At 36.3% G+C, this 22,547-nt stretch overlaps 1 protein-coding gene across 1 annotated transcript in view; it reads left to right on the top strand.

Annotated features, from left to right (window-relative positions):
- The window catches only part of LOC150100631 (fibrillin-1-like), a 1,594,375-nt gene that overhangs the window by 721,425 nt on the left and 850,403 nt on the right, over positions 1–22,547 (top strand). The window contains exon 28 of the mRNA XM_090401848.1: positions 10,440–10,562. Within this exon, the coding sequence (XP_090257974.1) occupies positions 10,440–10,562 (123 nt within the window). The remainder of the gene's footprint in view (positions 1–10,439; positions 10,563–22,547) is intronic.

Here is a 22,547-nt window from a genome sequence, read left to right as displayed (position 1 = left end):
TTTGTACAATTGTCCAGATTACACAAATGGTTTTTCTTCATCTCCATCTCCACGAAATCCTGGTGACCAGGATTCCATCTCTACCCTTCCATTCCCTGTCCAGTTACCAGAAGCAGAACTTCTATGTGAACAAGTATACAAGTAGACTTGCACTTTTACAACGTGGGTGAGTGAGGTTAACATGTTTCATGGAAGTTTCACCAGTTTTACGCGATGAAGAGTAAAATAACACAATTTTTATCTTCTGCTCCTGCAACTAAAAAGTTAAAGCTTGAGAACAGTAAGTGTACTGATAGTGATGGGGCAAAAGCAGACCCAATGGACAGTGATACAAAAACTGGAGAGATAAAACATGTGGCTGCTACGGTTGCTACGACTACTACGACGAGTAAATACGCACAAGAAAATCTGCCCGACTGTTGGACTCTAGACCAAAAAGCTGATTTTTGCAACAAAAATGAATGGCTGTTGGTGGAGAATAAAAACATTGACTGTAAAATATGTAAGGAAGTCGCAAGTTTGGGAGTAGAGAGGTAGAAAGGAATAAGCAAGGTATGAATATTTCAAAGCCATGGGCAAATATTCAAATTTCTCATGGTAGGAATAAAAAAGAGCAAATGACTTCACTATGTAAAAAAATTCATGATCATAAGAACACTTCAGCTTACATTGCTGCCGCTAAAATTATAGAATTTGCAAAAGAACAAAAACTGGAGGTAGCATATTCAAAAGCATTTGAACATGAGAAAGAAGTCACTTGTAGAATCTTCAGAACAGCATATAAAGTTGCAAAGAAAACCTAGGCTTTCGATGACTTTGAATCAGAAATTGACCTCCAAGAATTGAATGGCAATGACATGGGTTGAATTCTACAAATGCTTGTATCAATATAACAAATCACACTGGAGCTGAAATAAAAGAAATCCTTTTATAAAAAATAATAGAATCAAACTGTGAGATTTCTCTTTTGATTGACAAAAGCACCACCACTATTAGACAGTTGTCATCATTAATAATATATGTATGTGCAATGCTACCTGATATGGAGCAACACACAAATATTTTTATTGACATTGTAGAATTAGAAAATGTATCCACACAAGGTATTTTCCATAGCTTGATGAATACCCTTAATGAATTGGGGTTTCATGATGATTATTTGAAGAAAAATCTTGTTGCCATTGCCTGTGATGGAGAAGCTGCGATGTTGGTTATGAAAAAAGGAGTAGTGGCTTTGATTAAGGAATGTTATCCTCACATTTTGGTTTGGCATTGTGCCAACCACTCTGTTGGTGATGTTAAAAAAAGACTTCCCAGAACAAATCAACCACTTCAAGTCTTTTCTTGACAAACTTTACTGTCTCTATCACCAGTCACCCAAAAATGTCAGTGAACTAGGAAAAGTAACTGAAGATCTTGACAAAGAAATCTTCAAAATTGGAAGAGCTTTAAGTACACGTTGGGTGGCTTCTAGTTTTAGAAGTGTTTCCGCAGTGTGGAAAGATTATGGAGCACTTGTGGCTCATTTTTTAGCAGCTAAACAATATGAAAACAGAGACAAGTCTGAACGAATAATGTATGCAGGCCTTTTGAAGAAAATAACAAGTGTTGATTTTGTTTTGGATCTTGGATTGATGTGTGATGCTCTCCAAGAATTGTCAGAGCTTAGTGTTGAGCTGCAATCAAGGGATATTACACTCTAAAAAGCTCATAGCAGTATATCAAGGCAGATTCAGCTGTTTGAAGACAGGAAAGTCAATGGCGGGCCTTTTTATCGTGAAGTTTATCGTGCAGTTGAAAATCTGAGCTTTCAAGGAGTGACTTTGGAGAAGAGGGTAGCCAGTCGATCAACAAATGTGAATTGTTCTCTTGATCTTACAAAATTTTATGACTGCTTGAAACAACAAATGAAAAATCACCTTCTATCTGCAGAAGACAGAAGAGATGCAAATTCCAGATGGTGCTGAAAGGAAAGGTACTTTCAGTGTGACTGAAGTGGAGAGTTTGTATAAGAGGCTAAGAGTTCTGGAACGACAGGTTGTTAGAGATTTTTGTGAATTCCTGACAGAGAAGAAAATGCTTGCTGCACTATTGCAGTAAACACTATCAACAGCATCCCCATTTCTACTGCTGAATATGAGCTTGGCTTTTCCCAAATGAACCTGATTATCACACCGACGAGAGATTCTCTACAAATGAAGACCATGAGTACACTGATGTTCATCAGCTGGTTGTGCCTCCTTTGCGTGTTTTTCAACCCTTACTATACGTCAATTAATTCCTGGTTCCTGAAAGGCAGGCATCTAGCAACAGACACAAAGAGTTAGGAACGAACTCGTGAAGATGGCAACACCAGTATGATGAGCCCAATTTGGAAGATATTGTGAAACTTAAGGTATTTTTTAAACTTTTTTTCACCTTTGCTTTAATGTTCCATTTGATATATATAATATCCATATGTCAAAACTAAAAGAACGAGAGCTTCAAAGGCCTGGTATGTTTCAATTTTCTTGTGTTATGAGATGAGATGGTAGAGTTCTGGTAAACTTATATTTAGAAAAAAAAGCTCTGCCCACAACCAATTATACATTTTATCCTGTTGGCTTCTGTCTCACACAAGATAGCTTCAGATGAACTGCCCTTTGTATCCCTGTTCTTTTGATGTATTTCTATTCTTTGTGATTCCATTTTTCTTCTTCTGCTATCATTAGCAAAACCCCTACCCCATCCTTTTTCTTCTATCTTCTCTAAGATATTATATCCTTTTCATCCTATTCCTATAGCTATTTAATTCTCAGCCACCAGCCTAGAGTTAGTTTCCAACATGATTCTGATAAGAGTTTTTGCTGTATAATGTTATACAGTGCAGCTAAAGTAAATTGCCATTATTATTATTATTATTATTATTATTATTATTATTATCACGTCCTCCACAGAGTCAAGAAACTCATTCAGAGGGCAGTCTCTTCTAGTTCCAGAAAAGTCATTCATACCACTTCTTTAAATTATTCACTATCTACACACTCACTGTCCTCTTAGGCAATGCAATCTGCAACTTGTAATTCTTAGCAGCTTTGCAAAAACCTACTTCTCACTCCCATGCTGACTAGGAATGTTCCCCTTATCTTCAACTAATTAGCAGTCTTTCTTTTGTACTTTTTTTAACAGACTGAGTAATTTAATTTAGCTGCATTGTCAAACGTAAATTCTTGCTTATTTCATTCACATGGGACATTTTTAGGGTGACCAGTTAACTGAGGCTGACCCCTTTAACTTTATATACATGGTTAAGTACATTAAGAACAGTTTCTCAAATAGCACTTCCTACTCAAGTAAACAAATTGGCATTCACATAAGTAACTGATATTCTTTGCTATTTTGATTACATTTTGCTAAGTGATCACATATTTTACTTGTTAAATTTAACCATTATGTTGTCACTGTAATGTAATGAACATAGTATACTTACAGTGTAATAGCAATTCTTGCATTATACTGTTTATGAAAATATTTTTATTAGCATCATTGTTCTAAAATTTATTTATCATTTCATGTTTTTGAGATAATGTGGAAACAAAAGGTTTGTACTTGTTAGCTTCTTCACTTTGGTTGATATTTTAAAAGATGCAATGAGTATTTTCTGATATTGAATGGCAATACTTCTTCACAACTCATCCTATAGTAACTTGAGAATGATCATTTGGAAAGGCCAATTAAGCATCTTTTAAGAAAGGCCTGTTTTCAGGTGATTTTTTATTTCAATTACTCATCATCGTTACTTATCATTACTTATTTTTATTATTTTATTATTATTACTTGACACCTCCAGGGAGTCCAAAGACTCATCGAGGGAGGGCACCTTCTCTACAACTCTGTCTCCACCACTCAATCCACCAACTACAACAAACCTCAACTACAATCATCATATCTACACCAACGCTATCTACCACACTCACCACCACCACTAGTATTTTCACAGACAATCACAAACATCCATGTCCACAGCGGGATTCGAACCCGCAGCCTTTTGACTGGAGAGCGGATACGCTAACATTCTGGCCAATGTGGTTAGCGTATCCACTCTCCAGTAAAAAGGCTGCGGGTTCGAATCCCGACATGGGCGTGATAACCACTGCAGAGGATATCTAGTTGAGATATTAAATGAGCAATTCATAAAGGTAGTGTTGGTGAGTGAGCAGGAAGTATGTGGGAAAATGATAAACTTAGTGTTAATAAGTGTAGAAAGTTTTGTACCAACCTTGGTTAGAAAGCAAATTATACTTTTCAAGAAATTGTATTGTTTAATCCTTTATTCGAGTTTTAGCAAACAAAATTTGCACGTGAAGTGACTTCATGACTAGGTGGAGGCTGATGACTTCATGTCTGGCTCTACTGATAAGACCTCAATAAATGTCGAAACCTCCATTAATGGACAGCATTATGGAATAATAAGGCATCAGCCTCTCCTCTGTTTATAAGTAGCCTGATTGTGAAGATATTAGCAAACTTTGAAGACATTAGCAAAACTATCCAAGTTTCAGCAAACTTTGTTTGCTGAAACTTGGATAAAGAATTAAACAAGAATATAATTTATTGGCAAGTATAATTTACTTGATTTTAATAAAGATGTAGAGCTTAATGAGATATTGTTACATATTTTGAGGGAATGTTCCTGGGAGTTAACAAGAGCCTTGATCTAACTTTTTAACATGCACCTTACATTGGACAAAGTCCCAAAGGAGTAGAAAGAGGACAAATTTTTTGACTTCATAAAGTAGTTTATAAGACTAAGTCTTTGAATTATAGGTGCGTTTGTGTTTGAGGTTGCAGTTCATGTATTAGAGTGGTTAGTGTTGACTAAAATTCAGAATTGGGTTGCTAACAACAGCATTCTCTTTGATGAATAACAAGTGTTTGCTACAGGAATATTGTTGTTTAGCAATCTACTTATTTATTATAACAAGAAAACAAATGTATTGGGCAAGGGACATACATAGCGGTATATTTAGATTTTGCAAAGGAATTTGATAGATTTCCACATGAAAATCTGCTAATTAAATTTGAATGGATGGGATTGGATAGTAGATAAGTGCACTGGATTGGAGAATGGTTCTCTGATAAATATCAGAAAGTTGTGTATGAGGAACAATATCCAAGAAGAAAAAATTCACACATGGTGTGCCTCAAGGTTCTGTTTTGTAGCCATAATTTTTAACTTGTGTGTTAACCACCCAAATGGCTACACAGATAAAATATATTAAAAATATAAGTTTTATATCTGTGTTATTTCAATAGTATCCGTGCGTTTGGATATTTGCTTCAATGAATACTTTGCATCCATGTAATTATTGTCATGTATACACATCAAAACTAGTACAGTGGTTTACAATATTGAGAAAGCTTTGAATGGAGATTTTCAGTTGTTTACAGTGAGAAGAACTATGAGGAGTAGAGTAAATGTCGTGATTTTGAAAGATGAATTGAATGAACTTGGTTGAATGTGTGAAAGAGTGGGTTGACCAGTTCATTGTTGCAAACTGTAAGGCTTTAAAATTCTGGAAGCAAAGATGGGATGCAAAATATACAATTCTTGGAAATATCTTAGAGGAGATAAGGGGTATTGGGATGATGGTTAGATAAGGGTAGGGATCACATTACTAAAATTGTGAGGATAACATCACAGAGCCAGCAAAGGTTGATCGATTGGTAGAGCCTCTGCTATTAATGGCTCGCAAAAAAAGTTATTCAAGTTTGAGTGCGGTTAGTAATTGGGAGTCAATCGTTCGATGCTGTTGGCACACTCTCCCTCGATGAGTCTTTGGACTCCTTGGTGGTGTCACATAATAATGATGATGCAAAGGATACTAACATATATTATTATTATTATTATTACGGGTATCTCCATGGAGTCAGTAGACTCATCACGGGAGACCCAAACTAGCAAAACAATATCTGTCATATCTCTTCTTGAATTCATTCACAGACGAAGAGATTCATTTACTAAGTCAGGCAATGAATTCCACTCATTCACTGCCCTCCAGGCAAAAAACCCTGTTCTGACACCCATGTTAACCACACTCTTCTTTAATTTCCAGGGATGACCTCTTGTTCTTCCATCACTATCACACAGCTGAAACATTTCCCCTGCATCAATCCTATAAAAACCTTTCAGTAATTTAAATGTTTCTATCATATCCCCTCTTCTCCGCCTATCAACCAATCTCTGCAATCCACAAGCTCTCAATCTATCAATGTAGGGGGCATTTTTTACATCACTCACCAATTTGGTCACTCTTCTCTGAACCCTCTCCACAGCCTCCTCATCTCCAAGGAATCCAGGTGACAAGACCTGAGCACAGTAATCTAAATGTGGAAGTATCAATGCTTTATAAAGGGGAATAATAACCTCTTTATCTCTGGATGTCAGTGTGTTCCTCAACAACCAAGTAATCCTATGTGCAATCTTGGACACCTTAGCAATGTCCTCTGAACTTCATCTCCCTATCTACCAACACCCCTAAGTCCCTAGCCTCATCAATCTCTTATAGTACTGTTCCATTAATGTAGTACACAGCTGGTAATCTTTTAATCCCAAAATGCATGACTTTACACTTTTCCACATTGAACTGGCATCCATTATCTTTTGCCCATTCTACCAGCTTATTTTAATCATCCTGCAAACTTTCACATCAGCTTGATTTTTTATTGCGCTACTCAACTTTGCATCATCAGCAAACAACTGAATATCTCCCTGTAAGCCATTTCCTGTATCATTTATATGCAAATTAAACAACAATGGCCCAAGCACAGAGCTCTGTGCTTGGGCCATTAAAAGTAATATTGTTATGGTTTCATTGTATAAGAATTTGATCAAGCTACATATGGATTAGTGTGCAAGATTTGGTCAGATGGTTTTCAATAGGATAAAGGGATATTAGAAAGAATCAAGAGACAATTGGTTGAAGTAATTTTGTGGTCTCTGAAATATGAAGAAAGGTTGAGAAAATGAAATTTGCAGAGTCTAGCAGATAGGAGAAGGGGGATATGATTGGGACAAGGTATATTGCTTTCATCATCATAATCAAATTCCTGACATGTACCATCAAGGGATATAAAAGATATTCTGATAGTACTACATACATGAAAAACTTACATCATTACTAACTTCCTATCTATAATTTTCCTCCAAATCAATATGTTACCTGTCAAGACTGCAAAATTATCAGATCTTATGTTTCTGTCTTCTAAGGCATTTTACTGTATCATGGTTATCCTCTGGGTCTTTTTTACTGACAACCTGGCAGACAACACTTGTTTTGCTAATCTTTCCTCTCCCTTTCTGATTAAGTGACCATACCACCTGAGATTAGCTCTACTAGCACATTCCTGGATGCTAACAATGTCAAGTTCTTCCCTAATATCTTCATTTTTAATATGATATTGCCATTCATGCCATCAGTTCATACCCTTAATCTTTCTCACGACTCTCATATCTGTGGTCTCTAGTCTTTGGTCAGTTTTATTTCTAACCCAGCTCTCAGATCCATAAGTTAAAATTGGCTTGAACACTGTCTTGTATACAGCTAATTTAGTGTTTTGACTAATTTCTCTCTTATTCTATATAAATTTATTTAGTTGACTTCATACCATATCAGCTTTGTTGATTCTGTTGTCTATTTCCATATTTAAACGTGTAGAGAGGCTTATGGCTTATGGGAGGCAGTCATCTTAAGACATAACTAGTACCTGCTTTCTCTCTTTGTTTTTATTTTTTTTTTCATAGAGGGCACTTAATTAGAACTTTAGTCTTTGTGTTGTTGTTGTGCTACAATTTTTCAAACTAGTCCCTTTATTACACCATGTTGTTGTAGTCTCACATACTGTGACAAACTGTGTTTTGTGGTCTGAAGATGCTGGTTATAACACCAGCGAAATATCAGCAATAAGTCAATAAATAATTATTTACTTATCTTTCTGTGTTCTGATATATTACCGTCAAAATTAGTAAATATTTCCATATTTAATTTACCGTCTTCACTAAAAATTCTGCCTAAGTAGCTGAAATATTTTACTTGTTCTATAAATTCTGTATTCATAATGCAGTTGATATTTTCAATGTTTCGCCTATTTTCCCAGTTTTGTCTTGTTAGTGCTGATTTTAATACCAAATTTATTACAACAGTTATTCAGTTTAGTCTAGGAATCTTGCAGATTCTGACATTGGGTTTATTTAAAAGTATAACATCACCTACATAAAGTAAAGAGCTGAGATTAACAGCTCCAATTTTGATGTTAGGTTTAATATTGCTTTCCTTCATAATATGATCCCTATAGCTAATGAATAACAGAGGGGATAATGTGCATCCTTGTCTGACACCAGATTTAACATTAAACCATCTTCCTTTACTTCTTTCAATTCTAACTGCTGACTTAGAATTCAAATAAAGACTAAGTATTGCTTAAAATAATGCCCCATTGACACCAATACAACTGTAACATTTTGAATAGCTTCTCTCTTGGCATCTTCTCATATGCCTTTTCTGGATCTACAAAACTTCAATACAGATCTTTATTATATTCCCATGATTTCTCAACTATTTGTCATAAAGTGAAGATCTGATCCTGACAGCCTCTATTTCCTAATTCCAGCCTTGTTCTTCACCAAGCTTCCCTTCCACAATCCTTCTCCACTGTTTCTCAAGCATACTTGCATAAATCTTACCAGGAACACTCAGTAGAGAAATATCTCTGTAATTCTCACATTCAGTTTTATTTCCCTTTTGTATATGGGTACTATGAGAGTTCTACTCCAATCATCTGGAATTTGTTCTTCTGTCCAGGCCTTCTGAACTATTCAGTACAGCCACTGCAAAACTTCCATTCCTCCATACTTGAGCATTTTTGGTTAAATATCTAACTCCTGCTGTCTTTTCACATTTCAGGCTTTTGATGACTTTTTCTACTTCAAGTATAGATATGTATTCCCAGTTGCATGCCTGTTGAGGGATTTTACCACTGTGCTGTTACTGATTATTTCATTTAGCAATTTTTCAAAGTAATCACTCCATACATCAAGAATATTTTTTATCCAGTTTTCATGTCACTTTTATCATTTCTAATTCCTTTTACAGCACTTTTTCATCCATTTCTGAGCTTTTTCAACAGCCTACAGAATATTTTGTCACCTTCCTGATATTTATTTTCTATGTTCTCGCCAAAGTCTTCCCATGACTTTTGTTTAGCTAGTTTTACACAGTGTTTCTTACATTTGTCTCTGTATTCTCTAAGAGCACGAGCAGACTTATTCACCTTGATCTTTGGATATGCTTTCTTCTTTTCCTTCACTGCCTCTTGAAGTGTTCACTACTCCATAGTAGTGAATACTTCAGGGTTTGGAATTCCCAAGGTTTGGATCTGTTCTCAAACTCTTTAATTTTTTCTTGAACAATGCCTATGTATTTTAGTCTATAATTCACATCTGAGAGCTACTCAACTTTTATTCGCTTTAAAACTTTCTTAGATATTCTTATTTTCAATATGAAATTCAATTTTATTCTGCTCAAAACTAAATGGTGATCACTTCTAATTTCAAATCCCTAGTGTCCTGCACCATTGAGAAAACATCATCATCAACAATAATATAGTCGATGAGACTTTTCTTATTCTTTGCCTCTTCTCTCCATGTGAATTTATTGACATTTTTATTTGGAACATTGTGTTAGTAATAACCAGTCCATGTCCTGAGCAGAAATACAACAGGTATTCGCCATTATTATTATAGCCTGAATATAACATTGTTTATTTATTGTAATATATGATATATTGTAAGCGGTTAATTTATACCAAATTAATATGGATATGAGTTTTCATTGAATGGAGGAGATGAAGAGCGAGGAAATGCGGCCATCCCTGGAATCTATATTAGAAGAGTGTGGGCAGGGTGTGAGTCATAAATCTGCATGGAAACTGTGGGTGATTCGAATGTATTACCTGAAAATGCGGTGAGTGTGGAGACTATAAATTCATTTAAGCATGGCTTGATTAGCTGTTTGCGCATGCGCGCGCGTGTGTGTGTGTGTGTGTGTGTGTGTGTGTGTGTGTGTGTGTGTGTGTGTGTGTGTGTGTGTGTGTGTGTGTGTGTGAGAGTGAGATTTTGGGACTTGCCATGATGAGTCTTTTGGATTCATGATGGTCTGATGATGATAATGATAATTTTGATCATGTACATTTCATCACCATAGTACTGAGCCTAAATATCTGTTTAGTTATATATTGAAATTTTCACATTAATTTTAATGCAATCATCATTTAGCCTCATAGTAAAATTTATTGGATTTATGTTTTTCTAACAGTTGATATGTATATACTTATGGTCATTTATGGCAGTCATCAAAAATTGAAATTTTCTGAAAAATGCTCCATTTATTTATTTTTGATAGATATTGATGAATGCTCAGTCAATAATGGAAACTGTCAAGAGCTATGTATTAATTCTCCTGGAAGCTATACTTGTACTTGTAATTTGGGTTATAAGTTGCTTACTGATGGACGAACATGCGGAGGTATAAATAGTATTAGTTTATTTTATTTATCCCTTTGTTCATTATGATTTGTAACTTTTTAGAAATTTTATTCACAGTTTTTCACATTCATTTTATTATTTAATTATCATTTTTTTATTAAATTATGTATTGATTTATGTAAATATTTTGTTTACTTGCCAAATAGGCTTAGCAATTCAGATTTTTTTTTTTTTTTGTGACAAATACACACTCACAGAGGTAGTGTGAAATTATTTGGCAGTTTCTTTACTGGGGGACATGGGTATTTTCAATTATTTCATGATCTTCATGATTTACCCACAAAAGGATTTTATAAACCTATATTGCATTGTGGATGGATAAGAGTTTTTTCCCCCTTTTTTTCATTAATTTTATATTTTTTGCATTTTTTTTACTTTTTGCATAGTCCAGAAACCATGCTCCAGATCAGACGTGGAACTTTATCAAGCCACTTTTTTAAGGCATTTAATAGCTTATAGAATATGGTAGATGGTATTATTAAAAAATAATTTAATAAAAGAGAAGTAGACTGAATGCAAATCAGAAAGACTGGAGAAAAGTTCAAAGTAGGTTTGATGGGAAAGAACAAAAGAATTTTTTGGGGGTGGGGAGTACACACTCACAGAGGTAGTGTGAAATTATTTGGCGGTTTCTTTACTGGAGACGTGGGTATTTTCAATTGCTTCATGATCTGAATCTTACCAGAATAGAGATTACATTGTATTGTAGTATGGTACTTATGGAGTGATAGTGGTGGCAGCATAGTTTTGAAAATTATTGTGGTTATAATTATTATCATCATCATCAGAATTTCATATTGTGGGAGGTCCCACAGTCATGCACATGACTCATCAGTGAAAAAAAAAAAAAAAACCCTACTCCACATGTTACTGCTCACAACCTTCCTTATACATCTTCTGGGAATAGTATCTACCCTCGCCCACCCTGCTACACACACTCCAATAAATCTTTCCCATATTAATTAAGTAACAACAACTAGGAACTTATTTCTTTTGGTAATATCCTCCTCATCTTATGCAAAAAATTACGGCATGTGAAGATTTCATTTTCACATTCAACATTCTAGAGACCAGAAACCATCTTAGTCAATCATCTCTGGGGCCATTTTAAACATATCGTCATTCTCTTGAAAACCAGTTGACCAAATCTGCATGCAGTAATCCATATGCAGCCTGATTACAGTTTACATATGGAAACCATGTATAAACCATGTCAGTTTCAGTCACACAATTGTCATAATCTGTGATTCTGTGTACATCTCCTAAGTGGTGTGGAAGATCATTCTTAAGAGTGCTCTAAATATTATGAAAAGAATTACATTTATTTGGAGGGTGCTCATGAGGCAACCGTAGCGGTGGTGTGTAAGAAGAGCTCCAATTCAAATAAGTAATTCTTGAAATAATTAATTGTATATGAGTGATTGTTTGAGTAAGAGCCGCTATAAAAGTTGTGTGCTACTAGTATTATTAGTGTGCAGGATATTTGCCTAAACTTAATTACAAATTCGTTGTTATTAGACCTTAGAGTAGTAACTGGCAGAGGAAAGATGGTGGCGGCTTTGTCATTGCATGACTTTAACTTAGCCTTCTGTAGTTTCGTAAAGTGTGAGGTGTGCTAGATGTATTCTTTTGATTATATAGATGATTTGTGGACATTTAGGGCAGATGGAGGGAGAGTGTGTGTGTGTGAAGTGTGAGCTAATCAAGGATTTGATGACAGAAAGTGTTAGTAGCGAGAATGTCATGGGAAGAATGAGTGCTTGTTAGAAAGAGAAGGATGGTGTGAATGAAAGGTGAAAAATTGTTAAAAAGTAATTCAAAAAGAAAATGAAAGATTTGAAACCGTAATGGATGGTAAAAAGGACAAAAGTGAGGTGAATGTGGTGGAAGGCAACAAAATTGAGAGAATGAAAGAAACTGGAAATAGCATAACAAAAGGTACGAAAGTTGGGAAAATCGAAATAATGAATGAAACCATAAATAGTGTGACGCAAGGTTCGAAAGTCGGAAAAATCGAAAGAATGAATGATAGTGAAAGTTGGACACATGGACCAAAAAAGCAGAAACTCAAAAGGATGAATGAGAGTGAAAATGTTTGAGAGTTCTAAAATGAGAAAGATTGAATGATAGAGAGAATGTGATGCGAGATTCAAAAGTTGAATTGGGTTGGACAATTAAAACAAATCAAGTAGGTATGAAAGAGTTAACAAGAGACGAGTGAGTGGCATTGTATGGAGAATCCATTATTAAAGGTATGCTGGATGAGAGGATGCACAAGGTATGTTTTCCAGGCAGTAAAATGAGTAAAGTGATTGAGGCATTGGATATGAGGAGGGAGCAAGCAAAGAAGGTGATGGTTTTAATAGGTACAAATGATTTGACATAGGATAAAGAGCACATCAGAATGGATATCAGGAGACTGCTTAGAAGGATAAAAGAGAATAGTGTGACAGGAAGGGTAGTAAGCGTGTTGTCTAGGTATGACTGTGGTGAGATGAGGCAGAGAGCAAGGATTATGAGTGATATGTTAGCTGAAATGTGTGAGGAGAGGGGAGCACAGTTTGTTAATGTGGGGAATAAGTTTGAAGGACAAAGTGAACTATATAAGAAAGATGGACTGCATTTGAGTGGTTATGGTGTGAGTCGCTTGGAGAGACTGCTGCTGGAAGGTAGAGAAGTGAGTAGAGAGAATAAATCAGATATAGTAGGTAGTGATGTGGGAGAGCAGGAGAGATTGAAGAGGTGGTTATGAATGAGGAAGTGAGTGGCATGAGGAAGGAAAATGATAGAATGGGTGTGCAAGAGGTACAGGGAGGCTCAGGGTGGACAGGGTACACAGCATGAGAAAGGTGGATGCTCCAAGAGGATGAGAGAGCATATGTAGACAGGAAAGGAATGACCTGGGATCAAGAGGAAACAGTTGGAAATGAAGAAGGTTCTAAAATGAATAAACAGAAAGGGAAATGGCCCCAGTCGAGCATGGAGAGATCACATCGAATGAGTAGTATCAGTTGAACTAGCTGTAGATCCAGGAATCAGCTGTTGTGTTTGTATACAAATTCTGGAAGTGTAGGAAACAAGGCAAATGAAATGGTTGCACTAATTGAGTCTGTTCACCCAAAAATTGTTGGAATAAGTGAGACATGGTTAGATAAGGACGACATCCTGATAGGAATAGAGATGGAAGGGTATGATGTGTTTCATGAGGATAGAAGGGGTAAAAAGGGAGGGGGCGTGCTATTGATCATAAAGAAAGAGTTATGTCTATACAAAGTAGAGTAGAGATGCAAGAGGGAAATAGTACCAGTGGTTTTGAGGCAGTATGGTGTGAGATAGAGGTGAATGGAATCAAATACTTGGTTGGATGTTGTTATAGACCAGGAAATGTGGATGGTAATGCCTATGAAATGTCTAATCAAATTAGCAAGTAAATAAGAAAAGAGTGATCATTATGTGATTTTAATTATGGCAATATAAACTGGAATGATGAGATAGCAACTGGAAGTAAAGAAAATGAGTTTCTTGAGTTTTTGTGGAATAACTACCTCAGACAGTATGTAACAGAGGGCACACAAGGATTGAGCGTCTTGGATTTGGTCATCTCATCAGAGGATGTAATTATAAATGAGGTGACAAATCACCCACCAATTGGTGAGAGTGACCATGAGGTGATTACCTGGGTGGTTGCCAGCAGTGTGAGGACCTCTGTAAGAAAAGAGTGTATGTGGAACTACAAGGGGGGGGGGGGGGGCATGGTTATGAAGAGCTCAGGAGACAGCTTGTAGGTGTAGCATTAAATGAGGAGTTAGCTGGTAAAGAGATCAATGCTGCTTGTGGGATTTTCAAAAACTATCCAATAGATGCAATGTCTAAATGTATTCCAGGGGTGAGAAGGTTAAATAAAGTAGGTGTGAGATGGATGAATAAAGAGATTAAGCATGTGCTAGAGAGAAAAACGGCATTATGTAGCAGCATAAGAGAAGTGGAAATAACCAATTCCATGAGGACTACAATGACCAGGCAAGGCAAGTGACTTGGTTCGTGAGGGTAGCTAAAGTCAGGTAGGTATGAACAGCAGTTAGCTAATGAAGCCAAAAAGAATCATAAGGAGTTCTTTCGATATGTAACTAGCAAAAGAAAGAATGATTATGGAAAGATGGCATTGATTGGAGAAAATGATATAAAGACAGCTGTTATGGAAGGTGTGGTGAAGATACTTAATGAGCAGTTCATAAAGGTCTTTCATTCTTGTGAATGTGATTTCATGGAGAGATTGAGAGCAGTTGATGATGGGGAGGAGAGACTGACTGTAAGTGAGCAAGAGGTGTATGGGGAGTTGAACAAACTAGATGTAAGTAAGGCTCTAGGGGCTTGAAAATATATCACCATGTATTCTGGAGGAATGTGCCAGGGTGTTGATGCCAGCATGGACATATTTTTTTAATACAAGTTTTGCACTCGGTCAAGTTCCTAAGGAGTGGAAAGAGCGCAAGATTGTGCCACTTCATAAAGAAGGTGATAGAACTCAAGCATCAAACTATAGGCCTATCTTTGTGTGTGGTGTTGTGGTTAAGTTGTTGGAGAAGCTTGTGAGAATTAGGATCCAGAATTGGGTTGATAACAATGGTATTATCTTTGATGGACTGCATGGATTTGCTAAAGGGAGGTCATGTTTTAGTAATCTACTTATTACAAGGTGACTGATTCCTTGGACAGAGGAGAGGGATTCACAGTAATATACTTTGATTTTGCAAAGGCTTTTGATAGATTACTGCATGATAAGTTGATAGTCAAACTAGAGCAGATGGGGGTTGGATATTAGATTCGTGCACTGGATTGGAGACTGGCTATCTGATAGGTATCAACAAGTTGTGTATGGGGGGAGCGATATCCAGGAAAAGGAAAGTCACTAGTGGTGTGCCTCATCGGTCTGTTTTAGGGCCGTTACTGTTTAACTTGTATATTAATGAAATTGGTGAAGATTTGGATTGAGATATTCAGTTGTTTTCAGATGATACAAAGTTGGGACAAACCATGAAGAGTAGAGAAGATGTTGTGGCCTTACAAGAAGACATGAATAAATTGAGTGATTGGGCATGAGAATGGGCATGTATGTTCAATGTTGCAAAATGTAAGGTTTTAAAATTTGGAAAACACAGATGGGATGCTAAATTTATGGTGAGAATATATTGTCAGAGCTGCAAGAAATAAGAGATCTGGGGGTGATAGTAGATAGGGATCTGAAATTTAGAGGAGGGACACATAGCCAAAATTGTGAAGACAACAGTAAGGCTTCTGGAAATAATGCGGAGGACACTGACTTGTAGAAGTAGGGAGATTCTTGTTCCATTGTATACCACTTTGATTGTGCCCAGATTTGGCCACCTGTTTTTCAGAAGAACGAAGAGATGTTGGAAAGGGTCCAGAATCAACTGACTAAGGCAGTTTCTAACCTCTGGAATGTTGAGTATGAGGAAAGATTGTGAAGATGCAACTTGCAGAGTCTGGTGGACAGTAGGAGGAGGAGGGGAGATATGAGAGAGACCTACAGGTTATTATGGGGGTTGTTATAGGATCAATTCTGGAGAGGTTCTACAGAAAATAGTGGGAGATCAGGGGAGAACCAGAGGTCATTCCTGGAAACTCTATAAAGAGGGTGTGAGTAGGGGAGTGAAAGTCAGTTTTTTTTCATGCAGAGTTGTGAATGATTGGAATGCCTTGCCTGTGTCTGCAGAGAATTCGAGTGCGTTTAAAGCACTCAGTGATGAGCTATGTGTTTGATAAAAGGACATCCCAGATGAGTCTTTGACTCCATGGGGTCTTGGGTAATAATAATAATAATTATTATTTGGTCATAACAATATAAAAATGAAAACTGACTAGTTTTGCCACAGATACTTGTGGCTTCTAAATAGGATGAACAAAAAATGCAATATACGGCTAATATGAACTATAACATTCCTAAAATATATAAAAACATGTAGGAACTGCTACAATCTGAATTGAAAACAGAACCATATGGAACATGGGAGCTGGCATGAGTTAGCTGTTGTTCAGTAATGTGTGCAGATAGTTATTACTATCTGCACACATTACTATTTGAGCAAAAAACAAACACAAGAAAATAATAAAAATCAGAGTTATTACTATCTGCACATATTGATATCTCAGCAAAAAATACAATAAAAGGCTAACATGATCTATAATATTACTCAAGTATATATAAACATGTAGGAACCATTAAACTATAAGTTGAAAACAAACCCACATGAAACATGGGAGCTGGCATGGATTAGTTGTTGTTCAGTAATGAGTGTAGACTGTTGGTTGAAAAGTTAAAGTCTGACATGCGGAAAGATCTAATCAATGAATTCCAAATATTCACATGGGATCAATCCTTGATTACTATTGAGTGTGCCTTGTGAAAAAATGACTATTGTAGATTCTTTTATGTTATGAGCAGTGAAGTTGTCCTCCATACAAGGCATGGATCTCTTATCCTATTCACTGTTGTAATGTGTTTGGGGAAGGGGGGGGGGGGAATGAAAAGCTAGGCCGAAGTTGTTTTCTCATTGAAAGGGTCTTTAGACAAATGAAGTAAACCTTGTGTAGTCAAAATGGGCTTAAAGACCACTTTTATGTCATGAGATTTGAGGATACTAGCAATCTTGAGCAAAATTCTAACACTATATGGGATGGAAAATTAAGTTCTGTTGTAAATGTCTGGATTTTGACGTGGAGTGGGATTATAGAATAATAATTTTTTTATGAGTTTCTTTGAGTATCCATTGTGCACAAGTAGTTGGAGTAGACATTGTTATTCTTCCTTCAATTTTTTATTTTTTTTTTGTCTCTTGTGATAGAGACTGCACTTTTTTTCAGTGTATGGATAATACCTAGTTTGTTGATATATGATAAGGATTAGTGCAGATAAAGATCTGTATGAGTGGGCTATTGATATACACTAAGAGAGAGAGAGAACTCTCCTTCAGTTTTTGTGGAAATTAAAACATCTAGGAAAGTAAGTTTTTCTTCATTTTCCAATTCTAAAGTGAATTTTATTTCTTGGTGGAAGGAGTTGATAGACGAAAGAAAATTGTGTAACTCAACACTGTACTTCCAGACGATAAAGCTGTCATCTATATATCTCCACCAAGTTGAAGATTCTTTGTTTGTAGATGTGAGGAAACATTTTTACAAACTTTCCATGAATAAGTTGGCACATGGAAGAGACAGAGAGCTTCCCATTGCAAGGCTAGATAGCTGCTTGTAAATTTTTCCATTTTCCATCTGAAATTATTAGAGTGGAGACAAACGACCTAGGATTTATAATATTCCTTGTTCTTGTGGCCTTTCTTGCATAGGGCAGACATCTAGAAGTTTGAAAATAAGACAGAAAGAACATATTGGAGATGTCAGTAGCAACAGAGAAGATAACTCAGGTCTAGCTTTTCATCCCCCCCCTACATCACAACATTGAATGGAATAAGAGCTCTATGTCTTACATATTATTATTATGACCCCAAGGCCTCATGGAGTCAAAGACTCATCTGGGAGGTCCTTTTATCACACACACACACAGCTCATCATACCGTGCCTTGAATACATTCAAACTCCTTGCAGACACCACACTCTCAGGCAAGGCATTCCAATCATTCACTACTCTGCATGAAAAAAATATACATAGAGGACAACTTCTCTGCTTGTAACACAAAAGAATCTACCATGGTCATTTGTTCACAACACACGCACACACCCAACAGGAATCATATTTCCAAATATCATATTTGAAAATATGATATTTGGAAATCACTCATTAGATCTTTCTGCATGTCAGAATTGTAGCTTTACATCCAACTATCTGCACACATTACTGAACAACAGTTAAAATGTGCCAACTCCCATGTTCCACTGGGTGACCACATTTTCTTGATGAATAGGAGCATTATTCTGTTGAAATGTGGCTGGCTGCATAGGATAAAATTGTGTCATCATGGTGCGGTATCCATTTTGTCCCCCAGTACAACAGGTGGACGCACATGGTGTCATTTTTAACTTACAGGTAATGGACAAAAAAATGAAAATAGTGACACGTTTCAATTAATATGGTGTTGGTCCACTGTGGGCATCTAGTACACCCTGTATTCTTCGAGAGAGAGAGAGAGAGAGAGAGGACTCTGTCAGTGCTTGGAACTCAACAGGAAGAATTTTACAATATTCAACTGACAGAAACTGGATCAATTCACCTTTTGTTCTTTGGAGATGGGGAATGTTGCCTGAGAGTTTGCTCCAAAATGTCCCATAAATGTTTTATAGGATTTAAGTCTAGTGATTGGGAAGGCCATGGCAAGCAGGACACCTCACCATCATGTCTGCAGACCACTGGGTGACCACATTTTGCTTGATGAATAGAAGCATTATCCTGTTGAAATGTGGCTGGCTGCATAGGATAAAATTGTGTCATCATGGAATGAAGATGATCACTTATGATTGAAAGATAATGTGCGGCATCCATTTTTGTCTTCCAGTACAACAAGTGGACCCAGTTTATTTTATTTATTTAATCTAATTTATTTTAGATTAGATATTTGGAAAATATTTGCATGCTTTTACTCCATAATAGAACCATGGTCACTGAGAAAGCTTTATCAGGGGAGTTGGTTGTGTAACTTTGCTAAAAGTAATAGGCATTTGTGAGACAATCTGGTGTAAGAGACTAACCTGATAAATATACAGTAGTTTTCTGCTATAGTCCAGGAAATGCAAGAGCAGATGACATACAGTAATAAATTAACATACCTGATCCTGACTTATGCTCATGCATAGACCCACACTTCACCGTGCAGGCATTCAGAACTGAATGCAATGGAAAAAATAGTAATGGAAAGAAATGAAAAAGAACAACAAGGGAGAGTAAAGATTGTGAGTCTGTTTCTGTGCAATGTAGAGGTAAGTTGAGGAGGAGAAAGAGGGCAATGATGGGAAATGAGTCAATATATAGGTTGTACAGAAGAAATGTGTGCATCTGTTATGTTTTCTTTGGACTGATGCAGGTGAGTGGGAGTCAATAAAACATTTAAATTGGATATTCAATACATACTGTAGTAGTTGTAGGCTTAAGATAATATAGAAGCATTAAAAATAAGGAGCTTTAGTCATTGGTTGTGCAACTCTGCCACAAGTAATAGGCATTTGTGCAGTGCATTCAAGGCAGTTTGGTTTAAGATAGAGACTGATATAACAAAATATACAGTAGTTTTCTGCTATAGTCCATGAGATGCAAGAGCAATGACATACAGTGACATATTAACAGAGTGAATGCAGGACAATCAATTATTGTGGGAGACATCAATTACAAAACCATAGATAGGAAGGAGGAAAGATCACATGGCGGCAAAGAAATGGAATATATTTGCATAATAAGCCTACAACTACTACAGTATATATTGAATATCCAATTTAAATGTTTTATTGACTCCCACTCACCTGCATCAGTCCAAAGAAAACATAACAGATGCACACATTTCTTCTGTACAACCTATATATTGACTCATTTCCCATCATTGCCCTCTTTCTTCTCCTCAACTTATCTCTATCATTGCACAGAAACAGACTCACAATCTTTACTCTCCCTTGTTGTTCTTTTTCATTTCTTTCCATTACTATTTCATATCTTCTATTATACTATACTTTCAAGTCATTAGTTCCTGTCAATCAATTCTTTTGCTTTTTGTCTTTATATCCTGACAGTTTCACTGATATCTCTGATCATAGAGTCATAAACTTTTTTTTTTACTATTCCCTTTCTCTCACTTGTTATACACTCTTTTTTCTGTACAACCTATACATATACTTTGGTTTTGGGAGTCCTGGATCTGGCAATAGCATCAGAGGATCTGTCTATAATCAAAGCAGCCAAATTGCTTCTGATTGGGAGATTGCCAAACATGTAGAATTTTCAGTTAATTATTATTATTATTATCATCAACATCAGCCCTCCACAAAGTCAAAAACCTCATCATGGGAGGTTGATACTTCCATGCAAAGATTTCATCTAACTGTACCTTCCCTCATAAACTTCTCTATGATATGGCCCTCTCCTTCAATTCTCAGAGCTCTGTAAGTGCCATTTTCACAATCTGTCCTCATATCCCACATTCCATACACCTGAAACTGTTTTGGCTTTTAGATTAGATACAGATTAGGCCCCATATAGACCACTGTGCAGATTTAGTCTTGTTTTCCAAGAGGATGAGGATATATATATATATATATATATATATATATATATTAGATAGCATCCAGAACCTTCTCTGCACCCTATCTAATATATCCTCATTCCCTTGAAAACAAGACTAAATTTACACTCAGTAATCTATATAGTCTAATCAATGTATTAAATTACAAGGGAGGTGGGTTGCATATCTACCTTGCATTTCAACAAGGTAGAGGTGCAAGGGAGAAATAGTAGTAATGGTTTTGAGGGAGTATGACGTGAGATAGAGGTGAATAGGATGAAATACTTTGTTTGATATTGCTGTAGACCTGGAAATATGTAAGGTAGTGACACAGAAATGTATAAGCAAATTATCCAAACAAAAGAAAGGGGTAATCATTATGGATGATTTTAATTATGGCAATATAGATTGGGATGATGAGATAGCAACCGGAAGTAAAAAAAATGAGTTTCTTGAGTTTTTGAGGAACAACTACCTCAGGCAGTATGCATCAGAGGGCAGATGAGGATTGAGAGTCTTGGATTTGATCAGCTCATCAGAGGATGTTATTATAAATGAGGTGTGAAATCTCCCTCCAGTTGGTGAGAGTGACCATGAAATGATTACCTGGGTGGTTACTAGCCATGTGAGGGCTTCTGTGAGGAAAGGCTATATGTGGAGCTACAAGACTGGTGATTAGGAGAAGCTCAAGAGACAGCTTGGGACTGTAGCATGGAATGACGAGTTGCAGGGAAGGGAGATCAATCCTACTTAAGTGATATTCAAGTACTATCTAGTAGAAGCAATGTCTAAATGTATTTCAAAGATCAGAAGGTAGGTTTGAAATAAATGAATGAAGAGATTAAGTATGAAATTCAGAGAAAAAAGGCATTATGGAGACAACATAAGTGGAGTTTTAATAATCAATTTCATGAGGAATATACAGAATAGAGAGGGTAACTCAGTCGGTAAGGTTAGAAAAAGTTCAGTAAGAGCAGCAGTTAGCTAATGAAGAAAAAAAAAATCCTATGCTGTTCTTTTGATATGTAGCCAGCAAAAATAAAAGTAATTATGGTGTGATGCTGATTGGAGAAAATGGTGTAAGGACTACTGCTGCAAAGGATATAGTTGTGACATTTAATGAGCAGCTCATAAAGGTCTTTCATCCTTATAAATGTGACATCATAGAGAGTTTGAGAGCAGTGTATGAGGAAAAGAAGAGAATGACTGTTGGTGTGTAAGAGGTATATGGGGAATTAAGCAAACTTGATATTGGCTGTGGGACTTGATATATCACTGCATATTTTGAAGGAATGTGCCAAGGATTTAACATCTACCCTGACATATTTGTTTAATATTAGTCTTACATTGGGTCAAGTTCCAAAGGAGTGGAAGTAAGGCATGATTGTACTGATTCACAAAGAGGTGACAGAATCCCTTATCTCTTCCAAGTATTGAATTATAGGCCAATCTGTGTTTCAGGTGTTGTGGTTAATGTTTTGAGAGGCTGGTGAGAATCAGGATCCATAATTGGGTAGACTTTGATGGACAGCACGGATTTTCTAAAAGGAGGTCATGTTTTTTCTAATCTACTTACTTATTACAATAAGGTGACAGCAGCATTGCATGTGGGAGATGGATGAATAGTAATTATGCTTAGACTTTACAAAGGCTTTTGATAGATTACCACATGATAAGTTGATAGTCAAACTAAGTGGATGGGGTTGAATATTAGACTAATGCATCAG

Source organism: Typopeltis vanoorti, chromosome 12 (assembly GCF_054136105.1).
Source record: "Typopeltis vanoorti isolate ZY-2024b chromosome 12, IOZ_Tvanoo_1.0, whole genome shotgun sequence".
NCBI classification, from domain to species: Eukaryota; Metazoa; Arthropoda; class Arachnida; order Uropygi; family Thelyphonidae; genus Typopeltis; species Typopeltis vanoorti.
The sequence above is the reverse complement of the archived record's forward strand: the minus strand, read 5'-3'. Positions and strand labels throughout refer to the sequence as shown.